Genomic DNA, 20,531 nt, shown 5'->3' with positions numbered 1-20,531 from the left:
ATGATAAACAACATCAGGGGGACTTGTGTCAGAATTAATTTATACATCCTATTCATACATTTTATTCTTACTCTTTACTTTACTAGCAGTTTAATAAAACTGCAAAATAAAGCAGCCAACCCACAGTTCCAAATACAGGTTAAGGGCTATAAGTGGATTAAGTATCTGGTTAAAATATGAGAATGGATGTTAGTGGCAGCAGTGTGGTAGAAAGCTTCCCACCCTAACAAATCATCATCAAGTTATGGGGTTATAACGATCAGCTGCAAAATCTGCAGTGTACTCCGTAGTTCCCAGGATACACCTTAGTTACGCCACTACCCCTCCAATACATTGAATTATTATGGCGTTTACGTCCATTCAATAGCAACTTACCTTCCAGATTTGTGGTGTCCACATTTTCTAACATGGAGGAAGAAAAACTTTTGGCCACCTCCTTTGGATTGTCATATGTATACCACTCTGCAGATTAGAAATGCTTCAGTGAGATGAAGTTCGGTTCAATGGACTCACATGGCAAAGTAATGATCGCAAACACTACATACGAAGATTCAGTTGTTTTACTTTGATGTACAAAACATAAATTATATGAACACAGACTTTAAAAGTCAGGGATATTGATTTTATTGATCATTTCATTGCCCTCGGTAATCCAACTGACACCTTAAAATTGAATGCGCGAAATTTTGTGTGCATCCCTGTTCAGTTGCTTTTAGTTGGTTGCCTGCTCTGTTCCTGACTGGCTTTAGTAATCTAAATGTGCAGTTATAGGGGTGTAATTTATGCTTTTGGTAAACTCAAAATCTATGCAATATAGTTTTGTTAGCAATGTTACTTTTCACTTTTGTCACAAGATAAATTATTTTATGAACAAAATCAGTGTAGTCACAAAATAAAATTTGTCCACACAAAATTAATTGTTCACAACAGCAGGGTACAGACTCACCCAAACTCCTCTCCCTAGGTGCTCTGGAGGCACTGACGAGGACCATGGGGCAAATTTACTTCGATTCGAGGGATTTAATTGTTCGATCAAACCATTTTTCGTTCTATCGTTCGATCTAACTAATTGCGGTAAATCCTTTGACTTCGATATTCGAAGTTGAAGGATTTACATTCGGCAGTCGAATATCGAGGGTTATATTCGACCCTATGTAAATCTGCCCCCAAGTGTGCTCAAAATCATTCAGGGCTCCTCAATTGCAGCAATTCAGAATTTGAAAAAAAGGTGGCACACCGACCTCTTGAAGTAAAAAATACTATTTATTGAAACATCTAAAAGGCTAGATAGCTGGAGTGCATAGGACGCCTAATGCGTTTCGGGAACACCCCTTAATCAAAGGGTCACAAAATAAATTATTTGAAGGCAAATGGTTAGTACAAAAAAAAAGGGTTTTGTACAAAAGCATTTTTGTGTGGCAAAATAATCTTTTGTTACTACAGAATCACTTTGTGCTGACAAAACCATTTTGTGGTCAGAAATATTTTGTATTCAGATAATTAATTTTCAGATCACTATATTTTTTGGCTCGTTCAGTATAATTGCGCTATGTGCAAAGTATTGGAACAATGTGCCATTACCATCATGCTCCCTGCAATAAGTGTGCAAAACGCCCCTTGTACTTGTATTGTAAATAGAGAAATTGGATAATCTAGGTGTGAGTGTGTCAGGGTCAATAAAAGTAGGGATGCACCGAATCCAGGATTCGGTTCGGGATTCGGCCAGGATTCGGCCTTTTTCAGCAGGATTCGGATTTGGCCGAATCCTTCTACCCGGCCGAACCGAATCCGAACCCTAATTTGCATATGCAAATTAGGGGCGGAGAGGGAAATCGCGTGACTTTTTGTCACAAAACAAGAAAGTAAAAAATGTTTTTCCCTTCCCGCCCCTAATTTGCATAAGCAAATTAGGATTCGGTTCGGTATTCGGCGGAATCCTTCGCAAAGGATTCGGGGGTTCGGCCGAATCCAAAATAGTGGATTCGGTGCATCCCTAAATAAAAGCATATAAAAGTGCACAACATCAATTCATATTGAGCCAATGGGAGCACCCTACAGGGACAACATACAAAAGGAGCCTGGGAAATACAACTTACACAAGGCAGAACTTAATTTGAAGTCTGGAATACATCTGTACTAACTGTAATTTTCATAGAGAACAATATGGTTCAAAGCAGGTGGCACTGGTAGATGGGCACTCCAACACATGTAGACAAAAGCATGCTTGTAAATGGAATTGTTGCACCCAGTACTGAGCCTAGTGTGTGAATATGAAATATATGTGTACATAATACAGGGAGTCCTCGAGTTCCATACACCTGACTTACATACAACTCACACTTACAGACAGAGCTATTGCAGTAATGTACTGTGGTTTGCTTGGCTTTTATTAGCATTTAGCTTTAATACACCACCTGCTCCAATCCCCTCTGGTGTGTGTTGTCTACTGCAGAGCACAGAAAGGTAAAAATAAATACTATATTAAGACAGACATCTGTCTTGTTGCATTTAAGACAGACATCTGTCTTGTTGCAAATCTTTAAATATAAGTACAAGTACCATCACTGGTCCATCCTCCACCCGAATCAGTTAAAGGAGAATTCAACCCCATAGGCGCAAAAATCCCTGCCCCCTCCCCTGCGTAGGCCCCTCCCTCCTCCCCCCAGGCCTACCTCCCCCCCTCGGGCAAATGCCCCTAACTTATTACTTACCCCTCCTTCTAGGTCCTCTCCAGTGGAGTTCACATCAGCCATCTTCTCCCGTGCGCTCTTCTTCCTGTAGTCATCGGCATTTGTTGCCGCATGCGCAGTAGGAGGCATTTGCCGGTCCGGATCTACTGCGCATGCGCCAAAAGTCACAAAGTTTCCGAAAAAAGAAATCGGAAATGTCGTGACTTTCAGTTGCATGCGCAGTAGATCCGGACCGGCAAATGCCTCCTACTGCGCATGCGGCAACAAATGCCGATGACTACAGGAAGAAGAGCGCACGGGAGAAGATGGCTGATGTGAACTCCACTGGAGAGGACCTAGAAGGAGGGGTAAGTAATAAGTTAGGGGCATTTGCCCGGGGGGGGGAGGAGGGGGGCCTACGTAGGAGAGGGATTTTTGCGCCTAGGGGGTTGAATTCTCTTTTAAGGGAAAAATCCCATTAATTCTCTATGGCAGAAACCAGTCAACAATGTTTCCGGCTAGTGTTCGGCCTTTTATCAAGCTTAAGTTGCATTTAATAAATGTATATGTTTTATCTTACATAAAATTCAACTTAAGAACAAACCAAGAGACCCTATCCCGTACGTAATCCGGGGACTGCCTGTACTACTTTTTGCCATTGTGGAAGGTGACACCTTTTTTTTAAGTGGCACTTTACCAGAAAGATTCCCAGCAGTTTGACCTTTTTATCAACTTTTTCCTAAAAATCACAAAAGTTTTAAAAAAAGCTTGTCAACTAATCAGAATGTTTTAACATCCTTTAGCAGCCAAACTTATGCAACATAAAGGGATTCATGATTTGAACTATTGGGATACATCAATACTACCCATAATATACATAGGTCTGATAATAAATTGGCGTCTAAGTGCAGTTATTACTTTTGCTTTGGGAAGCTGTAAGGGGTCATTTAACTAAATGTCGGATGGAAGCACAAACAAATTATTCAAAGAACATTTCCTTCCAGAGTCTGACATGCCAGATGAAAAATCAAGTGCCCGGAGCAGAATGCAGTTGGTGGGTAAAAAGCAGCCCAGTCCTTACTGCCTGTCATAGAGAAGGTGATAAGTGCAGAGATCTGTACAAACATTATTTTGCACTTTGTACCCTGCTCTGCACATAATAAATGATCCTGTATAGTGTCTGTTTTAGCTGGATAGAAATTGTGATATAATAGGATATCATGACCTTTTTTGCATGTTTGCAGGAGATATTGTTTATTTGTTCTGTCCTGTGATGTGATTAAATTACCTCTCCCAGCATCTAAAGGACATTGATATGCAGGATGCAAAGGATATTGGTATTTAGCATGAAAGCATAGAAAGAAATGGTGCATACATAAGATATACAATATTATGCATATGTTTTCATATACGTGAGGTTTCTGGTAGTCATGTTATACTTAATAAACTCATTTTTAAAAGAACAATTAACTAGAACTTAAAGGGGACCTGTCACCCAGACATAAAAGCTGTGTAATCAAAGTCCCTTTCAAATTAAACATGAAACCCAAATTCTCTATTGGGTTAAAACATTTTACATGTATTCTACAGACATAATCTGTTATCTGCTGTACAATCTGTGATATTTAGCCTTATTTCAACTTGAATGGCTGCCCCGTGGCTACACAGCAGCTTGTTTATATAAACTATAGTAGTACTTATCTGTTATCTACTGTGTATCCTGTGCTTGAATGGCTGCCCCCATGGCTACATAGCAGCTTGTTTATATAAACTATAGTAGTACTTATCTGTTATCTACTGTGTATCCTGTGCTTGAATGGCTGCCCCCATGGCTACGAAGCAGCTTATTTATAAAAAATATAGCAGCATTTCTAAAGCAAACAGACCATTTTACAGGGAATATTGTATTATAATTACGTACATTTCACACAATATAATTTTTTAGTGTTACTGTTCTATTAGCTACAGATAAAGTAGGCAAAACCATAAAGTAGTGTATGTAATATAAACAGTAGGAGCTAATACTTTTTATGTGTCATTTGTTCACAGGACAGTATCTGGACTTGACTTACGCCTGCATGAAGGTTCAGTTCCTGACCAAGTCTTGTCCTCTAAACACTTTCTTTCATTGGATCCAAACATAATCAGACCTTGCTGGCAGGTGTAAGACACTTTGCCCTCCATCTTGTAAGAAGTTCCTGATTTGCTGGCCCCAATAGGTGTCCCTGGGTTAGGACAATAGCTATCTGGGTGGAAACAAACAAAAATGTTAGTGACTGTAGTGCAAAATAAGGAAATGTAGAGAAATAGAATCAGGCAGTAGGGGATTTGCCTTTTTCTGTAACAGGCTTTAGGAACGCACAGAGAACATAGTCAGAAAGGCTGATAAGGCTTGCGAACATGTCTCAGTTACAACTTGTAGTATTATTCCATCGGTAAGCTGGGAATTGTCTCACTATAACCAGCTTATTTGGGGAAATTGTGTTTTTCCCCTCCTGTGATGTTTCCTGCAAGACATCAGTCTCCCTTTTTCTGTCATCTGAAATTATGTTATAAACAGGACTGGAAAATTTATTTCAACTTTAACTCCCCGTCAAACCTGGAGAAGACCAACCACAGAAAATAATAGATACATATTTGCAAGATAAAGTTTATGACAACGTAGTTGTACCCATGGGCTTTTCATGTATTTTAAACTGATTATTAATATACTATAAACAGCAAAGGCATTTTTATTCATTGATGGTAAGACTTCTCTTATTGCTTTTAAGCACTAAAGCAATGTTCACTTGGGCCTCTATTTTTTTTTCCTTGGGGTGGTCATGTGGGTTCTGAACTAAGGGGCTAAATTGCACCATTGCATTTACCCATTTATTGCATTTACTAATATACTTACTGGCTATCCACACCAGTATTATGTCCTCAGAACTGTACTATAGGTATATGCTGAGAATGATTTACCCTATTCTTTAGGTTTAATGCTAATGCATTACCTTATGCCTAGCCATATGGCTTACCCACTTTCAAGTCTTCTACAATATTCACCATTCTTTAATTATACGATTCCATCATTTCTACCTTTAATCTCTCTCTCTAACCCATATATGTGTTTTTGCTTTCTTACTGTAATCTTCACAAATAGTCGTCTCTCCACTCCATTTCGCATTTTCCTGGCAAGTGCGGTTTTGTGATCCCTTCGTTTCAAAGCCTGTATAACATTCAAAGTTCAACGTATCTCCCACGGTGTAAAAATTTTGCCATGGTTCGTAATCTCCACCTTCGAATTCAACTGGCTTGGGACAGCGAACATCTATGGGGACAGATAAGAGGTGTAAAGCTCACCATAGACGTTAACATTTTTCGTTCATTAACTAGCGATTTTAGTGCGATCAGATAAATTTGTCAAATTATTGTGAGGTTAGTGGGCAATGAATGATCTTGCAACCAATGATTTTCCACCCAAAAATCGATCGGTCAGGTTAGAAGATTTTTATTATTCTGATCTGAAATCTATCTATTGTCCAATTGTTTGCAGGGCCAAGAAGACAGCTACCCGCAGTTTCCCTGACTTTAACTAGACTGTATCGCTTGAAATTGTCTTTTTAGTTGATGGACAAATCGTTTCAAGATAAGCTTGGTCTTGCGATAACGAAAACATCTTTTAAAAATCTTAACATCTATATTATCAACCTTTAAAGTTCACCAAAATTCAAAGTCAAGTACAGGTCTGCGAGGACCCCTCCACCGCATAAAGTTTAGTGCATGGGGGAGGGGGCAGCAGCAGCATCATCAAGCTGCCTCAGGCGGTGTTAGGGCCAGGATCACCCCCTGATATCAAACTTATATATTAAAAATAGATACACGTAAAAGTACAAGAATAGCACTATGTAAGTAAGAAATCTCAAAACATGGCACAAAGGGCTAGATTTACATAGTGGGCACCACTAGGTTGTTCATTGTGCCCGTCCCCTCCCTTTTATTTGCTCATATTTTCATCATCAGGACTGGAGCAATAGGGATTGGTGAACTGGAGATTTAAAAAACTATTTTATCTCCTGTGATTCCCCAGTTTCTCTGAACCAATGTGGGTATGGTTGGGCAGCATGCCACCCCCTAAAATCCTGCCGCCCTAGGACCGAGCCCTGGTGGCCTCTCCACAAATCCAGGCTTGAGGTCACATGCATGTTTTATCCAACAAATCACGGAGCAAACAAAGGGAGCAAAATAGTAGTTAAAATGTCACCTTTCCATCTTTAAAAATCTGTCTTTATACGAATCCAAAATATCCCAAAATAGTGGGTCATACGCTCAACGCGTTTCTTGGCTTCTCGCCACTTCCCCATGAACTAACTATAACCAAAAGAGTTAAATACCCTATAGTCCCATCCCTAAAAACATTAACCCTTTAATAAATCACAATGAAATAGATAAAGCGAAACAGCGAGAATATCTTTATTTCATAAGTACAAAAATGAAGAGAATACTAAAAGTAGCAGATTCATATGTCATCCCTTTCAATATACATATCAATAAAGAGAATATTGCTTATGGACATATTTGTCAATAACTTAATATTTATATATATATAATACACATCTTAATTAGTAGCAAGAAATAATTAATAATAACGTCAGTTCCCACTCTCTATTGATACCTCCAAATGAATCCATAGTTTTTAATCGATAGATCCAAAACGCCTCCTTCCTTAGCAAACTTTTATCAAAATGTACCCTCCTAACCTGGAACGTAGGTTTATCTATAACCTGAAAAGTGAAACATTGTCTCCCATTATGTTTCTCAATCGAGTGCTTTGCTATTGCTGATTTTACATCTTTTCTATCTATTGCAGCTCTATGTTCCAGAATTTGTGTTCCTGCGCTATAAGTCTTGCCTATATATTGGCATCCATAACCACAAGTTGCAAGATATATAATTCCTTTGGTTGGGGTAGTTGCTCCCTTGATCACATTGGACTGTTTCGGATGGCACATACGTAAGTACTCCAACTAGTTAAGGGACGAATCTGTGCCGAAAAATAACAAAAAATATGCACAACGCATTGAAGTCAATGCACGTCAAAATAATTTTGACGTGAGCGACAATTTTATCCGCATGACTATTTGGTCCAAATGCATTAAAGTCAATGGGCGTCTGAATCATTTTGACGCACGACAATTTTGGCGTGACGGATTTTTCGCCAGTGAATTGACGCAGTTTCACAAACTATTTAGCTTGCAGCGAAATTCGGAAGCTCATCGCGAATTAGTGTCTGCAGAATTTATTCGCCCATCACTACTCCAAACCACTCCTGCCCACTCCCTTTCACTTGAATGTAAAATGCTCGAAGGCACCATTACTCATGCTTTTTAGCCCAAAGAAGTTGTGATGATCTGACAAAGATGCTTTAGTGAGTGTTTTCAGGGAAAAAAAAGTTCCAGAAAGTTTAAAGAAGGATAGTGCACATTTTTATCAACATAAACACACAGTAACCCAAATAAGTTGGTCAGTTTTAGAACAGGTTATTTTATCAAGAAGTGGAAATCTGCAGAAATAAATGCTGCATGGATAAAGAAAATAGACTCGTAGAGGAATAAATTAACACTGTAGTCTCACATTTTTATTATTAATTGCAACAGTTGGGGGCCGATTCACTAAGCTCAAGTGAAGGATTCGAATGAAAAATACTTCGAATTTCGAAGTATTTTTTGGGTACTTCGACCATCGAATGGGCTACTTCGACCTTCGACTACGACCTTCGACTTCGATTCGAACGATTCGAACGAAAAATCGTTCGACTATTCGACCATTCGATAGTCGAAGTACTTGCCCTTTAAAAAAAACTTCGACCCCCTACTTCGGCAGCTAAAAGCTACCGAAGTCAATGTTAGCCTATGGGGAAGGTCCCCATAGGCTTGCTAACCTTTTTTTGATCGAAGGATTTTCGTTCGATCGTTGGATTAAAATCCTTCGATCGTTCGATCGCAGGATTAGCGCTAAATCCTTCGACTTCGATATTCGAAGTCGAAGGATTTCAATTCGAGGGTCGAATTTCAAAGTATTTTTTACTTCGAAATTCGACCCTTAGTGAATCTGCCCCTTGATGTTTATAAATTCTTTATGGTTTTAAACTTAACATTATGCTTTTTTAAGTTGTTCTTGTGTATTTTTAACAGGTAATGAACTGCTACATGAACTTGAACTGCATCCGTCGTACTTAGGACTGGCATAGAGTCACAAAACACAATGGGGTATATTTATCAAAGAGCAAAGTTAGAGATCGCCACAGTCCTCTAGAGTGAAATTCCGCCACTCTCCATTCATTTCTATGGGATTTTAAAAAGAGTATTTATCAAAGGATGAACTTTCACTTTGACCCATTGATAAATACTCTTTTAAAAATCCCATAGAAATGAATGGAGAGTGGCGGAATTTCACTCTAGAGGATTGTGGCAATCTCTAAATTCGCTCTTTGATAAATATGCCCCTAAGCCTTATCTTAATAGGAATGGTCAAAACATTAGGCTAATGTGGGGTAGCTGATGTACTTTACAGCAGTTAGTGTTAAGAATATATTAAAAAGTTGCTCCGGGTTTAATAACCCACAAATGGTGACTAATAATTGAATGTTCAACTGAACTTTGAATATATTAAATATCTAATTAAAAGACCTGGAGCAAACTTTGCTTCTTCTAAAATATTTTCCCTCACCTTGTGACCACACACAAGGTGGGGTTTAAACGGTGAGTTTTGTAAAAGAAGGTATGACATATTTGATGTAGGCATGGCCTGTTTTACAGCATGACTCCCATCCCCACCCCTTGCTCCGCTGTCCCAAGTGAAATAGCTTGTACTACCAACAAGAACAAGGGTAATGATCTCTAAAAAAACAAAGTGGTACAAGACAGATCAGCAGCACAACAAAGATGAATGTGAAATTAGTACAGTTCAACAGTTAAAGAAGAACTAACCCCTAAAAATGCCATGTTTTACTACTTATTGCACCAGCCTAAAGTGTCAGCTTGTCAGCAGCAGAAATGATCCAGGACTTCAAACTTGTCACCAGGGGGTCACCATCTTGTCTGGACACTCACATGCTCACACAGGTCCGGACTGAGAATTGAAATAAGCCCTGGCATTTCAGGTACACAGAGGCCCAATCAGCCCACATAGAGGCCCAAACAGCCCCCACCAGCCCACTAAATACTGACTTTCTATGGCACCTTATAGCAGCCCTCTGGCATTTGCCAGAACCCACAGATTGCCAGTCCGGGCCTGTGCTCACATGTTGAGAAGCTAAGCTTAGGGGTCGTCACAAATTATCAAACAGAAAATGAAGTTGGTTTGTAATATAAGCTGATGCTAGAGGGCTGATTATTAAATTAACTGTATTAATTACTAATCAGCCTTATATTGTCATATTTCTATTCTAAGTGTACTGTATATTGTGAGTGGGTCCGTAAGCTCAGTAAGTGACAGCAGCATAGAGCATGTGCAGTGAAAACCCATACAAGAAAAATATTACCTTTACAGACAGCCTTTATCTTCTGATCCGTCCAGAGCCCATTGTACAGACACTCACGGGTGTATTTTGGGTGTGGGTATTTCCATTTTGGACACTGGTAGTCTACTTTACTGCCGACATTTCCTCCATTGCTCACAGTGTAGTTGCCTCCAATAATGGGCACTTTGGTGAGGTCACACTCTACAGCAAGTGACACTGGCACAAAAGTATTTCATGGTTAAGAGCAGAAATGAAACGTTATTGGTTGATGAAGGGTAAGAGCAATGAAAAATGTTGTGAAGGAAGACAAAAAAAGGTGTACTGCATACAGAACAAAATACTGATACAGATAAAAATGAAAGAAAATTTGCTTTAGTGGGTAATTTAACAAGGAAATGATTATGTTAGGTAGCCTACTGAGGAGAATTAATAAAAGAGTTAACATTGGAATCAGCAGAAGAAGGGCACTTACCTGAAACATGGGTTATAAGGAGCAAAAGCATCATCCTGAAGTTCATCTCTCAAACCCTCCTTCTTCTCTTTTCTCCCCACTCTTTTAATCTAATTGTTGCTGTCTTAACGTTTAACCCACCTTACTGACTCTATAAAGAGCAGGTAAGGATGATAACGATAGATGCTTTGTTCCTCTCTCATGCACACACACACATACTGGTTAGATTGATTCTGATTTAGAGAGTGATACACTTTAATTTAGGGAGGGGGCGATGGAGGGATGAACTCTGGGAGGGGAAGATAAGGTGAATTCCCGTTAAAGCTAAAATAAACACTCCGATTTCACAATGGGTATTGGGGTAATTAAACAATATCTCAGACAAATACACAACAGGGTGAAATTCCAGAAAAACAAGCAGGGCAGTGCTGGGGGAGGACATACACAAGACGGGTAGCAGTACAAACCTCACTTGTATTATTCTTTAATTATATTGCCCGGAAATATTTACAGAGATTATTCATCATTTACTGCCTCAGTGAAGCTTGCATCTAGGGTACCTATGACATTCACAATGACTATGGTCAATGCTATCAGGGACCGTTTAGTCTACATATATGTATATGTTCATGGTGTGAAACCCATACAAGCACAGGGAGACCATACATACACCTTACATGTAATGCCCTTGTTAGAAGCCAGTCCTGTAAGCCACCATGCTGGAAATATGTAATAAAATGCATTTACTGTATATTTGTGAATCTTACAGCAAGGTCACTGAATGGCAAATATCCTGTGAGCAATGTGTGTAGTCACACACAGGCTGAGGTTAGTCCAAATACAGGTATGGGATCTGTTATGCTGAAACCCGTTATCCAGAAAGCTATGAAATATAAAATATATAACCAAACAGTGCCATGTACTTGATTCAAACTAAGATATAATTGATCCTTATTGGAAGCAGAACAAGTCTGTTGGGTTTATTTAATGTTTGCATGATTTTCTAGTAGTCTTAAGGTATGAAGATCCAAATTACAGAAAGATCAGTTATCCGGAAAGCCCCAGGTCCCCAGCATTCTGGATAACATGTCCCATACCTGTACTGACCTCAGCTTCAGCTCCGCTGTGTGTGATTGCCCACAGATTCAAATTAGTAAAGCAAGGGCACTAAGCAAATCTGCTTCTCTCTGACGACAGCCAGAACCTACAGCTTGTGTGTCCATAGTCTAAGCAATTTAGGAATGCCTCTGACTACTCTGGGCAGAATTCCCTTCACTATAACCATCAGAAGCAAGCAACACTAGTGGATCTCACCATGCAAAACCAAGAATATCTCTGCATATACCCTTGATGTTCTGCTTCCAGAGCTAGGTGCAGCAGCTTGACTAAGGGCTTTTACACAGACGCATTTTTTCCTGCGTTTTTCAAACACACACTGAATAACAAAAAGCATATATTGCGTCTATTCCAAACACAGACCTCTATTCTATTGATTGCTGAATGCATGTCAAGCACAAGAAAATGCAACGTGCTGCTTCTAAACAAATGCACTGAAAAGCAAATGGAGTAAAATGCAATCAGAATACTCATGAGTACAACATGCAGAACCTAAGAGCATAATGGAATCAGTTAGTGAATGTGTTTAGGTGAGCTCAAACGCATGTTAAACCCAGAAAAATACAGAAAAAAGCATCCTAATTGTTATGGTGCTCCTCTTACAGGACACAATATTTAACAGATGCCCAGTGGTGGGAATAGCTACAGGCTTCTTTATCTGTATTAAAACGACAGAAATGGCCATACTTCTTTTGATTAGTTCATATTAGCTTCTTTGGCTAGTTATTCCCGAGGAGGAGCATGACAGTGTGCCACTAACAAATGCGGCCAAATGCGGCCGTACAGAGGGGGGCGGGGCCCTGCGGCGCGTCAGGCACCAGGGCCTGTCCCCCTCTAGGATCGCTACTGGGCAAAAGGAGCTGCCACATGTATCAAATAGGGTATGCTGCATGTGACATATTCAGAAGAGCCACAAACCAGCTCTGCCCCAGCTCATTCACTTCCGAGCCAGGCCGAGTAGCAATGGTGCACAAGGCCAAGAATGGATCAAGGATATGGGCTATGGATATGGGCTTCAGCATACTCTTTCATATTTGTGATTTCATAAGTGATGGATTTTGGGACTTGAAGGACCTTTGCCTTCCATATTAGGTGGGGCATGGGTTGCCTAAAAATCAGAAGGACTTCAAGTCCCAAAATTCATCCATCAACCAAGACGAGCCATGAGCGCTGTGAGCCTACAATATCACTCTCTACATACTAAAAGATCTCAAAGGTGAACAACCTCTTGTTTGGTATAAGTTAGTTTGTTGTTAACAGACTGAAGTAGGGGAATACCTCTTGTTTTCAGAAGGCTTTCACCACTTTTTATTGCAATTTCCTTTGAATATATATATATATATATATATATATAAATATATATATATATATATATATATATATATATATATATATATATATATATATATATAGTGTATCTATGGGCATTTTGTAACTGTGGTTTTTCCAAGAAACCATGATTCCCTGTAAATAGTTTCAAACTTGTATTGTATCTGCAATTGGCAATGTTGCACAGACTTCTAGTTTTATCATATCCTTTACAGAGAACAAGTGTGCGGAACTAATTTATGCTGATGACTTAGCCTTTAAAGGGGTTGTTAACCTTTGAGATAACTTTTAGTATGTTGTAGCGAGTGATATTCTGAGACAATTTGCAATTTGTTTTCATTTTTTATTATTGAAGGTTGAATACAAGGATCACCCATTTGAAAGCTGCAAAGAGTCAGAAGAAAAAGGCAAATAACTATAAAAAATAATGAAAACCAATTGAAAAGTTGCCGTGCCATAACATAATAAAAGTTACCTTAAAGGTGAACCACCCCTTTAACTGGAACTAAAAGCAAGTAACACACTACTCAGCCCTGTAAACAAACACTTTGTCAGGAATGTGAAGTTGCTTTCTTAATCCCCTGCCCATAATGTAAGGTGCACATAAAACTGAAAAGATTTAGTTCCAGATTTTCTCTTAAACAAAACCAGGGTTTTAGGTGACAATTAAGTATGTTTGTATGTTGTCCTAATTTCTTGCTGGTGCTCCAGACAAGTGAAATAGATATTTTTGTTAGTATATAGTTCTGGGTTGTACTGATTTTTCTGTGATTAGTCATGGGCGAATTTGCTTCGCCGAAAAATTTGTGGATTTCCAGCAAAATTTGCGGAACGGCGAAAAATTCATATATAGTGAATAAATTACCCCCTTTTGTAAAATATAAGGATAATATAAATTATTGAGGAGTTTCATGACCATATATAAACACGAGGCCAAAGGCCGAGTGTTTTTATACAGGTCATGGAACTCCGAGGTAACTTCTAATATCCTCATATTTTGCAACTGGGGGTACTTTATTTACTATAATACACACGTTTCAGTGAGTCATGTGCCAGAAATGACATCAGAACTCACTGTTTATAAGGATATAATTTACAAGATATTCATGGCTTTTGTGTGTATATATATATATATATATATATATATATATATATATATATATATATATATATATATACATATACAATATCAAAACAGGGGGGTTGTGGGAGCACTCTAAAGGCTTTAAAGTATATTTATAAGTATAATAAATGCTATTGCATATGTACCCAAAACAGGGGTTATTTTGTTACAAAGTTATGATCATAAAATTGATAAGCCACCATACCACGTCAAGGTAAACCCCGAATGGCGGTTATGATCATAACTCTGTAACATAATAACCCCTATTTGGGTACATATGCAATAGCATTTATTATACTTATATATATATACTTTAAAGCCTTTAGAGTGCTCCCACAACCCCCCTGTTTTGATATTATATATATATATCTATATATATATATATCTATCTATATATATATATATATATATGTATGTGTACACATCAAAAGTTGCCAACGAAATTGGCCTTACTACTTCTGGGCATGTCCAGCTCTAGGGGAAACAGACATTTACACTATATGGCCATGAGTGTCTGGAAACCATACTGTCCAACTTCTCCTTTCCAAACCAGTGGTATCCATATGAACCCGGTTCTCTGTTTGCTGCTGTAGAAGCCTTTACTGCCCAGGGAAGGTTTTCTATTCGATTTTAGAACATTCACTTGTAGGGCATTTATTCTTGATGGTTGGAAGGTGCTGTTAGAGGGAAGCTGGAGTGCACATGTGCATTCCAGAAAACTTGCAGAGAGGAGAATTTAAATTTGGCCCCGGGTTGGTGTGCATTGCCGATAACATTTGTATCTGGATGCCAGTCTGCAGCCCAAGCCGAAGGCTGTTTTGACATCGTCTTATGGATCTACTGTATATATATTATATATTATGGGCTACTTATGTTCTTTTGTTTAATACATGATGAGTTCCTCTAGTCTAGTGGGTAAGAGGAGAGAGGGTGCAGAGAGAGAGCGGATAAATAAAAATCTATGGAAAATTTGCTGGGAGCAGTCAATGGAAAGTTTGCTGGAATGGTGTTAGCGGATTTTGTAAGTTGGGAGAATCTGATACCAAGGGAGTGGGAACTGGATCAGAGAGCATTCCGATGTCTTGTGAGGGCACCCACTTCCTGTAAAGTGACAGGTGCCTGCCCCTTTTCTGGTTTAAGCCACACCCAACCTTCTGTAACTGGCCCCTCCCAGTATACCCGGCTAAGGCTGACACTACGTGACAATGATCAGCCAATGGCGTTGCTTATTCAGCCGTGCTATTGCCTGGTCTTGAACAACCATTGGGATTGGTTAATGGAAATTGAGAGCGTGTCTACAGTGTGCATGTTGGGGCATATATAGCAATACGTCGAACATGCCCATGCATGTCTGGACTACAAGGGAGTGACCTAGTCATGTCTGGACTAGAATAAACATGGGTCTTTGTGGTGTGAAGTAATAGTTGTATAAGGGATTTGCAAACAGGGCTCATAGTGGTTGCATTGAAGAGAGAATAAAAAACAAATACTACAAATGTGATATTTTAATTTCAGAGCCCCAGGATCTTACGGTGGTGTTGAAAATCTGTACAGAGAAGTTGAAAAACACAGATTATAAAGAAAAGATGTGAAAGCATCAGCAAGATGTTTATAGATTGCATAAACCAGCTATAAAGAACTTTAAAAGAAACAAAGTAATTGCTTTGACACACAGTGGCAAGCAGATCTGGTATCCATGATAGATATGTCTAAAGAAAATGACGGTATAAAATATATTTTGACAGTATATAGATCGAAATATGCATGGTGTTATGGGATACATAATATGACAGGTGCATCTGTGGCCACGGCCTTTGAAGAGGAACACAGAATACCTCATAAAATACAAACAGACCGTGGTAAAGAATTCATGAATAAAGAAATTAAGCAGCTTTTTAATAGATATGAAATAAGTAATTTTGTTTCAACAGTGTGAAATGTGCTGTAGTAGAGCATTTTAAAGACTTAAATGTGGCAATTTTACAAAACGTAACACTTTTAGATATATTGATATTTTACCTAACTTAGTATATAGTTACAACCACACATATCATTCAACAATACAGTGTAGACCTGCTGATGTTATATAACTAGTTAAAAATGTAAAAAAATATTTACTATGCATATACGTCTTCTAAAAAGATTATACCCGCATTAAAAATCAATGACCAAGTCAGAATCTCTAAATATAAAGGTACTTTTACTAAAGGATATGAGCAGAGCCACACAGATTAAATTTTTGTCATTTATGATATAAACACAAAAGGCCTCAAACCCCTTTATAAACTGAAGGATCTGATTGAGGAGCCCATAGATGGTTCTTTCTACACGGAAGAAATACAAAAAGTGCCTCTAGAACAGCAGCGTATATACAAAATAGAGAAAATAATCAAACGGAAGAAAATTAAAAGAATTACCGGTACACGATACTTTGTAAAGTGTCTGGGCTACCCACAAAAATTTAACAGTTGGATTGAGGAGATGCAATTGACTCATTTATAGACCATGGATAATGGGTCATTCTATATGACTCTGGCCAGCAATGCATCTACTGACAACACCATAGCTAATTATACTACTAAATTATCAAAAGCTATCGATCTTTGAGGTCTATGGGAGGTCGCTATTACAGAGGTCAGCTTTCCTGTAAGCTGGAATAGCTTTGAAAGAGAAGAGGGTACATTCTTTGTAGGGAAGTGTAATTTTTTGTAAAACCAGGCTTTTATTCTAGTAGAATTGGTAAATGTCATAAATGTAAAACTTCAATGCTTGAAGATTCCAAATGAACATCTTAAACTACAATATGATGAGTTGGCAAGGCTTGTTTCTGTTACTGAATCTCAGACACACACATTTATACCAGGAGAAAAACTAGCGTGTATTTTAGGCACGACTCTCCATTTACCAAATAACATATTTGTTGTACCAGGTAAAATGTTAACAGTTCAAGAGCATGAAATACAAACACATGATGTAATTGCAGCGCAGAATTGAACCACTAAGCAGATAGACGCTGCGGAAAATGTTTTAGCCATTCATACAAAAATTGGTAATATGCAACAGGGCAGCAAAAGATTTTACCCTGATATAAAAGCTGGCTTTTACACATTGTTTGTGTACACGGACATAATACAACATTAATTAGTTGGAGATATTTTTGTACAGCTTCTCTGAATCGTAGAAATCACTGGTAAAAACAATGAAATAATCACACAATGATTTATACGACCAGATTACATACCTGTCTGTAAACAGCACTTTGATTCAGTGACTGTTTCAATTTATTCAGACCAGTCTAAACCTGTTAAATCCAAGTACGGTAAATGCATTGTGAGATTACAATTTAGATCCCACAAGTTGCTGTCATACTTAAAAAATGCTGTCCAAAAGAGAGTATGGGGACCCAATTGTGTACATCCCTTATTACCTTGCACAAGCGGGTCATGGGCTAGACAGGTTCCGTAGTGCTGAATATATGCATGGGGCAGGAATTTGGGGGTATATTCAGTGGATTTATTATTTATTATCTATTTCCCCGATTTTTAGGAGAGGCCCAGAAATTATAAAACCACAAATAAAGAATGCTGCAAAAAACATAGTCAAATGGAAAAAATCCAGTAGCACACCGGTAAAGTTGTAAAAATCTTCAGTGATTTATTAGCCCATATACAAACACACAGAGGGGCAACGTTTCCGGCCCAACTGGACCCTTTATCAAGCCTTGATAAAGGGTCCAGTTGGGCCCAAAACGTTGCCCCTCTGTGTGTTTGTAGTTGGGCTAATAAATCACTGAAGATTTTTACAACTTTACCGGTGTGCTACTGGATTTTTTCCATTGGATGTAGAAGTTGACCCAGCTTGCAGGCAAAGGTCTTCCAGTTTAGCGCCTGGACCTACAAAGGTGAATATAAGAGGGTAGAGCACTCCTAAATACTTGCTAAAAACATAGTCAAAGACACCATGGCTAATGTTTCAACTGCCGTTATGGATAGATTAAACAGCACAGCCCATAAACAAGAAGTATCAGGAATTGTATACAGAAGTAAAAAGTCTCGGAAATACAAGTTGCGTTATAATGCTGCCTTCTTATCAACAACCGGCAATAAAAGAGCACCGCATAAAAGACGTCGGGTGAAGAAAACTTCTAGACGTTCACCCGTTGAAATCTTTTAACAGAGCAACATATTTTGTGCACAGCAGTTCTGTTGAGTGTGTTAAATCTGATGTTATAAAATTCCACCTACACAGACAAGTATAGAAAAATCCATCTATGTAGAGGTACACCCCATCAGTGGTTTAGTCAGCACACTCCAGGAATTGGCTTTAATCTGGTGCAAGTCATCCAATGTCCACTTCAAAATTACTTGTGCGGCGGGGTCGCCCGCTGCGCCATCGGCGGGGACGCCCACTGCGTGGTTCTTAGGCCAGAGCCGGCGCCATCTTGGATTCTTAGGGCGCACGCGGTGCGCCTGCGCGCCTCTTAAAGGTACAGGCGTTTTTTTATTGGCGCACGTTTTGGCGCGAACTTTGTCTGTATTTAAGGCCCATTCTGACTCCCAGCCAGTGCCCGTGATAGAACTTGTTCTAGTGGTTTTCCTGAGCCTTGTGTGTCTGTCTTTGAAATTCTGATCTGATTATCCGTGTTTGACCTTGCCTGTTCCTGACTATTCTGCATTCTGTATCCTGACCCTTGCCTGCCTACGACAACTCTCCTGCTTAACCCCTTGATTGACTACCCGGTTTTGACCCTTGCCTGCCTGACGATTCTGATATCCGCCTGCCTCGACCCAGCCTGTCTGACCATCCTTCTGTCTAATCCTCTTGTACTGTGACCTTCGGCCCAAAAGATTTTGCTACCAGCCGTGCCCCTTCGCCAGCCAGAACATCTCGCCTTGTACCCCTCGTTAAGTCCACGTGGCACCCAATTAAGCTGAGGGCTCCTCCCGAAGCCCAACGGTGGTCACACTACTGGTGAAGCCGAGCCGAGACCTGGGTACTTGGCACTTGTTCTGGTATTGGGTGCCGGCCGTGACAACACTGTTCCCTCAGATCAGCATACTCACAGACAGCACCAGCCATCAAAATTCTTTGATTAAAACGCCTTTATTAGGACATGGGCTCTGACCAGAAAATTCAGCAACGTTTCAGACTGTCATGAGTCTTTTATCAAGTCCAAAACATTGCTGAATTTATGGTGCTGTCTGTGAGTATGCTGATCTGAGGTACACCCCATAGCAGCACTTGCAGACAACACACCTCTGGAATTCTTTGTCTCAGGGAGTAGGGAATATTATTATGACCTAAATAACACACTTTTGTACATACTTTGCAAAATTGCTTTATTAATTATCCTATAGGCAGTCTCTTTATTCAAGTGGATAAAACTTTGGGTGACAGGTTAATTTCATAATCTGACAATCTATATATACAGAGCGTACATTGAGACCCTCCTGAACTATCAGGCCCAGATTTGTGGAAAGGCCACCAAGGCCAGGGCGGATTTTCGGGGGGCGGTATGCTGCCCAAACACACCCATATTGGTTCAGAAAATACTGGGGATTTGCTGGAGATACAATCATTTTTAAAATTTCCTGTGTGCCAATCTCTATTGCTCCAGTCACGATGATGAAAATTTGCACAAATAAAGGGAAGGGGCGATGAACAGCCGTGGGCTGTTAATTCACAGCTGGTTTATTTTATAAAGACACAGCTGGTCATCATCATGTTCGCACAACTGATGGTGAAAATAAAGGTTTTAATAAAAGGGCACAGTTAACTGCCCACTCAAAATCTGTAGAAATTGTTGGACCTATCTTTGGGGTCATTTTCAATTCATCCCGCTTGATATTGAATGGACTTGATCTCAAAATGAAACTGTCTAGAAATAAAGACTCTTTATGCTTAATGTCTGTTGATGCTGAACAGTATAAAGTGCAAATCTTACAAGCAGCCCTCTATGTTATAAGAGTGCAAGTCTCTTCAGCACTCAGAATTGGTCACAGCCAAGCACTGCCATTAATCGAGTGTCTCTGAAAGTGTACAGTAAACCTGCGGGTACAAGAATCACTAATTATGAAAATCTCTTTCTGGGACAAAATACTAAAACTGTAATATTAGGATTAACTGACAATGATTCTTTTAGCAGCAATTTTAAAAAGAATCCCCTATGTTTTCATCATTATAATATAAATTCCGTGACTTTATATGTCGACGGGCAGCCGCTGAGTGGAAATGCTTGATTTTGGAAATGATTCTGCAATTCGCGAATACATGGCCCTAGTACACAAAAAGTACAAAAGTCGGATAACGTTCTTTCAGTGGATCGTGAAGAGTTTATGAAAG

At 39.2% G+C, this 20,531-nt stretch overlaps 1 protein-coding gene across 1 annotated transcript in view; it reads right to left on the bottom strand.

Annotated features, from left to right (window-relative positions):
• The window catches only part of cfb.S (complement factor B S homeolog), a 38,567-nt gene extending 27,747 nt beyond the window's left edge, over positions 1-10,820 (bottom strand). The window contains 5 exon segments of the mRNA NM_001085578.1: positions 376-462; positions 4,742-4,915; positions 5,794-5,979; positions 10,192-10,386; positions 10,643-10,820. Of these exon segments, the coding sequence (NP_001079047.1) occupies positions 376-462; positions 4,742-4,915; positions 5,794-5,979; positions 10,192-10,386; positions 10,643-10,676 (676 nt within the window). The 5' untranslated portion in view covers positions 10,677-10,820.
• Positions 10,821-20,531: the final 9,711 nt, after the last annotated feature.

Source organism: Xenopus laevis, chromosome 8S (genome assembly GCF_017654675.1).
Source record: "Xenopus laevis strain J_2021 chromosome 8S, Xenopus_laevis_v10.1, whole genome shotgun sequence".
NCBI lineage: Eukaryota > Metazoa > Chordata > Amphibia > Anura > Pipidae > Xenopus > Xenopus laevis.
The sequence above is the reverse complement of the archived record's forward strand: the minus strand, read 5'-3'. Positions and strand labels throughout refer to the sequence as shown.